Source organism: Eutrigla gurnardus (assembly GCF_963514095.1).
Source record: "Eutrigla gurnardus genome assembly, chromosome: 23".
In the NCBI taxonomy this organism is placed as follows: domain Eukaryota; kingdom Metazoa; phylum Chordata; class Actinopteri; order Perciformes; family Triglidae; genus Eutrigla; species Eutrigla gurnardus.
In genome coordinates this window covers 9,429,135-9,435,674 of record NC_139934.1, presented here as the reverse complement: position 1 = coordinate 9,435,674, position 6,540 = coordinate 9,429,135, and the positions used below count along the sequence as shown (strand labels likewise).

General features: G+C 39.9%; 1 protein-coding gene across 2 annotated transcripts; it reads right to left on the bottom strand.

The window, feature by feature from the left end:
* Window positions 1–751: 751 nt before the first annotated feature.
* On the bottom strand, window positions 752–6,274 carry LOC311009329 (uncharacterized protein). 2 transcript variants are annotated; one of them, XM_084003432.1, is made up of 10 exons: window positions 5,764–6,274; window positions 5,002–5,063; window positions 4,758–4,906; window positions 4,217–4,419; window positions 4,065–4,129; window positions 3,715–3,902; window positions 2,580–2,872; window positions 1,821–1,882; window positions 1,577–1,725; window positions 752–1,471 (listed from the first exon to the last, which is right to left on the bottom strand). In XM_084003432.1, exons 1-10 carry the CDS (start codon window positions 6,130–6,132, stop codon window positions 1,383–1,385), a joined length of 1,629 nt encoding a protein of 542 aa, XP_083859558.1. In that variant the 5' UTR covers window positions 6,133–6,274; the 3' UTR covers window positions 752–1,382. The 2 variants fall into 2 exon arrangements, with proteins under 2 accessions (XP_083859558.1, XP_083859557.1); XM_084003431.1 differs by having other exon boundaries at window positions 4,217–4,644; window positions 5,764–6,271.
* Between the last annotated feature and the right edge of the window lie 266 nt (window positions 6,275–6,540).

The window sequence follows — 6,540 nt, the reverse complement described above, 5'->3', positions numbered from 1 at the left end:
GATCCACAGAACATGCTAACAGCAGGGAATACTTGGATATAAATTAGTCTTGATGGAAACTGTTCATCAGTGGTCTGAAAAATGAACCCATGTAGATTGGTGGTGAAACAAGTCCTGAATCCTGGAAACGAGCATTTGTCGCGATCGAGTTCCCTCGTCACAAAGTAAATGGGGCCTAAAATAACGTCTCTGGTTAACTAAGTTAACCACAGGAGATTTTAACATTTTGTTCTCCAAAGAAATGTCAGTATATATACCCCTCTCATGAAAATGGGATTTCCCCATTGGAATAGGGAAATGTTCGAGGAGAAATTTACCGAACTACTCACTTGATTTATTACAGAATGGTGGTCATTTTGTAAATTGTGTTCCAGTGTAAGATAAGACAATAAAGCAGGGTATGCTTTGGGCGTGGCTGCCTCATGATTGAAAGGTAGCTACCGGGGTGTTATTTGGTCTGGGTGATATCTGTGTTTTTGTCTTACAACTTCTCAGTGTGTTTTCAGTTGGTCACATAAATGCCTTGGTCAGTGTTCGGTGAGCTCCACCCTCTCGGGTCACTTCTGGTTCCGAAAAAACATGACAACGGCCAAAAACCATGATGCCAAATGGCTAAAATGCTGAACTAGAGGCTAAAAACCTTCCATTGGGAAACTATAGTATGTGCAATTCCAATTTTCTCCCTGAACAAACCTGAATAACTTGAGAATAGCTGATTGTGAAAGATGTTTTAGGGAATAATGAGACAGGCTTTCATTGTCTGTACATATCGTCAGTACCTTTTAATGGCAGCATCTTCATTATAATGTGATAAACTTTTGTAATCTGCTTCAATAGGCTTTAGTAGAACATTTTTTGTATTTTGATCATGAATAATACAGTGCCTTTTCCCTAAATTGCACAAAAAAACTCACTCAAAAACAACATACACGTATAATAATCTAAATACATATAAGTAAGAAAAGTGACTGCATAATCATACAGGGCATTATGTTTCATTTAAATTCTATCGGTTCTGAATTATATTATTATAGCACAATAAGTGAAAGCTTCCAGTGGGATGTGTCTGATTATACAAGGATTTAATTTTTGTAACTCATTTGGATGCAATCAATTACAGTTATAATTTATGTTCCAGTGAACTGAATTCTCATAGGCAGACTTTCTGGGACGTCAAACAGAGAAGTTCTATAAAAAGGTCTCTGCTATCAAGGTTGACTTTGTTATCTTCTATATATCTATATGTGTGGTCATCCCAACTTAGAATTTAATATCTAAAAGTTCTTTCCAAGCCATATTATAGTCCTCTTGGATTTTTAATCACATAAGCCCTTTTTCATATCAGTTATAGGAGTCTTATTACGCATGGACATACCCATGCACTATCGCTGGCTTGACAGTAGCCATGACAACAGCACAAGGAAGGATGCAGTGATGAGACTGATCTTGTGGCTTACTCCACCTGAAACCTCTGTAGATGTTGAGAAAAGAAAAAAAGTTATTGCTTCAACAAATTAAATGGCATATCTGTAATATTTCAATTTGATGAGATAGCATGCCATTCAATATCACTTACGTGTGCCATCCACAGTAATGGAGGCGGTGTCAATGTTGAAGGCTGAGATGCTTGAAGCTGCTGTGGCCAACACATTTCCAATCTGAGTGCCATCAGGAACCGATACGGATGAAAAAACAACATTTGCGGTGGTGATGATTGATCCATTTCTGCAAAAAAAAGAAATGACCCCCCAAAATGTGTTTTATTCATATGACTCTATGACCAATACTCAGATTATATCATCATTACATTAATAAATTACCTGAATGAAGTCACTGTCAAGCTGCGGAATGTAACGAATGCTCCTTGGTAGAAAGGTGTAAGCTGCAAAAGCACATCTTTTGTAAGTACATTTATATTTTTGGCTTCTGTTTCTTCACTTTTTCATGATGGTATTTCATTTGCATTAACTATTCCAATTTCTTCAACATAATTTATCTCTGTCCTAATTGCTGTGTATAGAAGGATGATTTACATAGTTTTGTCTTTGAAAACTCAATCCAGGAATTAAAATGCCATTTTCCAATTTCCATCCATTGTCTCACAAAAACAACATAGGATTTATTAGACAATATTAGAAGCACCCGGTTTCAAAAGTTAAATTAGAAATATGTTTTCATCAGACAGGGTTATTATAAACATGAATACTTAAAAATGGTAGATGCTGTTAGCAGCCAGGTGTCTGAAGCCAACAATGCTGGCAGAAATTTATTTTGGCTATAGCTCACTATTTCTAAATTGAGTAGCATATTCAACTTAGCTGGGTGTAAATAGCCAAATAGCTGCAGTATGACTATTTTTACCCGGATGCAAATAGACATTTTTATTTATAGAGTGTAGCTCCACCACGCTCTGAATTTACTATGTAATGATTTGAGGTGAAGATCATAGAATTTGTATTTTCAGAGAAAGAGGATGAACGTACATAAGAAAAGAAAATATGGCATCATCGATATGTGGTAAAATATTTCCAATTAATGAAAGATTCGTAGATGTTGTTCAGCTTCAATGAATGACTTACTGTTGACTCTATTTGTGAAGCTCGACTTCTAAACGCTGCCGATGTTGAATCCAGCAAGTCATTTGTAAATGTCTCTCCAACAGATCTGAAAGACAGTTGCCTTGTTGTGACTGCCTCAGCTGTTGTAGTAGTTGTAGTTGCAGCCGTTGTAGTTGTAGTAGTTGTAGTTGCAGCCGTTGTAGTTGTAGTAGTTGTAGTTGCAGCCGTTGTAGTTGTAGTAGTTGTAGGTGCTGCAGTCGTGGGTGCAGCTGTTGTAGGTGCTGCAGTCGTGGGTGCTGCTGTTGTAGGTGCAGCTGTTGTAGATGTTGAGAAAAGAAAAAATGTTACTGCTTTAACAAATTAAATGACATATGTGTAATATTTCAATTTGATAAGAAAGCATTCAATATCACAACTGCAAGTCCTAAGGGACAACCATTAAACATTTGGAACAACTCATTTAATTAGATACTTATTTTGTAGTAATTCATTCCCATGTATTCTGCTGAGAGTAATCACAGTGACCAACTCATCCACATCTCATCTTTCTTTAAATCAAAATATTTCAGTCCCTATCCATGGTGGGAATAAAAGGATTGTGGAAATCACTTGCGGGGGATAGTGGTAAAATATGGTTGGTCTGGTGTTGATGTCTATTATAGATCTTAGAAAGAAAATCAGAGTCAGCAAGTCAAAATTGCAATCAGTGCATCTCAAGAAGAAATGCTAGCCAGAGTGTCATCTTTTGAACAAACATAAACATTGTGACATACGTTTATGGATGGTAAGTCACAGTTTAAGTACTCTTGCTAATGTTTGTCACAGTGGAATTCATGGTAATAATGAATGTCTATGCTCATTGTGAACCAACCTTTCATTAAAAAGGATCAGGGAAGGAATCCATAATAATTTATGTAGGAATGTCAGGAATAGAAGTGTCAGTGAAAATAACCATTTAACCCCCACCATTAATTAGAGTGAAACATAAACACACACACACACACTCACACACACGCACACACACACACACACACACACACACACACACACACACACACACACACAGTGATTGATAAATTAGAAATAACACTGTGTATACTGTATTTCATTGCTCTAACATACGCTGGAGTACAATGCAGCGCTATTGTTTACTTACCAACTACTTTGATGGAGCTGGGTTCAACAGTGAGGTTGAAGGTACTGTTGGGGTTAGACACGGCGGCTACTAAGGTTTCTGCAACAGCATCAGCCTGTGGGATTTCTTCAGCTGAAGCTGTTTCATTGAACTCAAGCCCGACCTCTGCTTGAGTATTGGCTGCTGCTCGGATGCGTGCCTCAACTGGACTGCATCACAAAAGCAAATATGATCAAATTATATTTGCATTGAAAATGTGTGAAAATTAGTAATTGTCTCGATTTGTCATTATTAAGTTCAACATTCTAACACTGACCACAACCCAGAAAGTGAAACAAAGTAAATTGAACTCTCATAATGTAAAATCTTACCGAAACGCAATGATCACAGTGCGGATGAAAATAGGGCCAAATCGTTCAGAGTAGATTAAATCACACTATAGGAAGGAAGCAAAAAAAATCATATCAAGAGCAAAACATTATTTTCCAAATTAAATTACAATCTAAAAACAGTAAATACTTACCACTGTTATGACTTGTATCGCAAGAGTCTGAAATTGTTGGCTGTTTCGATCATTGAGTTCTTCTACAAATGGTTCTACAAGGGTTGCTTGAAGATTCACAACTCTTTGGGGAGCTGCAGTGGTAGGTGCTGCAGTTGTGGTTGCTGCTGTTGTAGGTGCTGCAGTCGTGGGTGCAGCTGTTGTAGGTGCTGCAGTCGTTGGTGCTGCTGTTGTGGGTGCTGCAGTCGTGGGTGCTACAGTTGTGGGTGCGGCTGTTGTAGGTGCTGCAGTTGTAGGTGCAGCTGTCGTAGGTGCTACAGTCGTGGGTGCCGCTGTTGTAGGTGCTGCAGTCGTGGGTGCCATTGTTGTGGGTGCTGCTGTTGTAGGTGCTACAGTCGTGGGTGCTGCAGTTGTGGGTGCCGCTGTTGTAGGTGCTGCAGTCGTGGGTGCTGCCGGTGTAGGTGCACCAGTTGTTGAGAAAAGAAAAAAAGGTATTGATTTAATAAATGAAGTGACATCTGTCATATTTTAATTTGATGAGATAGCATTCAATATCACTTACGTGTGCCATCCACAGTAATGGAGGCGGTGTCAATGTTGAAGGCTGTGATGCTTGAAGCTGCTGTGGCCAACACATTTCTAATCTGTGTGCCATCAGGAACCGATACAGATGAAAAACCAACATTGGCGGCGGTGATGATTGATCCATTTCTGCAAAAGAAATGACCCCCCCCCCAAAATGTGTTTTATTCATATGACTCTATGACCAATACTCAGATTATATGATCATTACATTAACAAATTACCTGAATGAAGTCACTGTCAAGCTGCGGAATGTAGCAAATGCTCCTTGGTAGAAAGGTGTAAGCTGCAAAAGTCAAACACATGTTTTGTAAGTACATTTATATTTTTGGCTTCTGTTTCTTCACTTGTCTTTTTCATGATGGTATTTTATTTGCATTAAGTAATAACACTATTCCAATTTCTTCAACATAATTTATCTCTGTCCTAATTGCTGTGTATAGAAGGATGATTTACATAGTTTTGTCTTTGAAAACTCAACCCAGGAATTAAAATGCCATTTTCCAATTTCCATCCATTGTCTCACAAAAACAACATAGCATCTATTAGACAATATTAGAAGCACCCAGTTTGAAATGTTATATTACAAATATGTTTGCATCACACAGGTTTATAAAAAACATGAATAATTAAAAATGGTAGATGCTGTTAGCAGCCAGGTGTCTGAAGCCAACAATGCTGGCAGAAATTTATTTTGGCTATAGCTCACAATTTCTAAATTAAGTAGCATATTCAATTTAGCTAAGTGTAATTAGCCAAATAGCTGCAGTGTGACTATTCTTACCCGGATGCAAATAGAGTGTAGCTCCACCACACTCTGAATTTACTTTGTAACGATTTGAGGTGAAGATCATAGAATTTGTATTTTCAGAGAAAGAGGATGAACGTACATAAGAAAAGAAAATATGGCATCATCGATATGTGGTAAACTATTTCCAATTAATAAAAGATTCATAGATGTTGTTCAGCTTCAATGAATGACTTACTGTTGACTCTATTTGTGAAGCTCGACTTCTAAACGCTGCAGATGATGAATCCAGCAAGTCATTTGTAAATGTCTCTCCAACAGATCTGAAAGACAGTTGCCTTATGGTGACTGTCTCAGCTGTTGTCGTAGGTGCAGCTGTTGTAGGTGCTGCAGTCGTAGGTGCTGCAGTCGTGGGTGCTACTGTTGTGGGTGCTGCAGTTGTGGGTGCTGCTGTTGTAGGTGCTGCAGTCGTGGGTGCTGCTGTTGTGGGTGCTGCAGTCGTGGGTGCTGCTGTTGTGAGTGCTGCAGTTGTGGGTGCTGCTGTTGTGGGTGCTGCAGTCGTGGGTGCTGCTGTTGTGGGTGCTGCAGTCGTAGGTGCTACAGTCATGGGTGCTGCTGTTGTAGGTGCAGCTGTTGTAGGTGCTGCAGTCGTAGGAGCAGCTGTTGTTGGTGCAGCTGTTGTAGGTGCAGCTGTTGTAGGTGCTGCAGTCGTAGGAGCAGCTGTTGTGGGTGCTACTGTTGTAGGTGCAGCTGTTGTAGGTGCTACAGTCGTGGGTGCTGCAGTCGTGGGTGCCGCTGTTGTAGGTGCTGCACTCGTGGGTGCTGCAGTCGTGGGTGCCGCTGTTGTAGGTGCTACAGTCGTGGGTGCTGCAGTTGTGGGTGCAGCTGTTGTAGGTGCTACAGTCGTGGGTGCTGCTGTTGTAGGTGCTGCAGTCGTGGGTGCTGCAGTAGTGGGTTCAGCTGTTGTGGGTCCAGCTGTTGTTGATGCTGCAGTTGTGGGTGCTGCAGTCGTAGG

Bases quoted from the DNA above. Each gene is read 5' to 3' on its own strand.
- LOC311009329 (XM_084003431.1), bottom strand. From the start codon at position 6,132: ATGACTGTAGCACCTACGACTGCAGCACCCACAACAGCAGCACCCACG. The intron at 4,645-4,757 runs GTAAGTGATATT...CTACACCGGCAG, and splicing joins CATTACTGTGGATGGCACAC to CACCCACGACTGCAGCACCT. The intron at 2,873-3,714 runs GTAAGTAAACAA...CATCTACAACAG, and splicing joins CAGCTCCATCAAAGTAGTTG to CTGCACCTACAACAGCAGCA.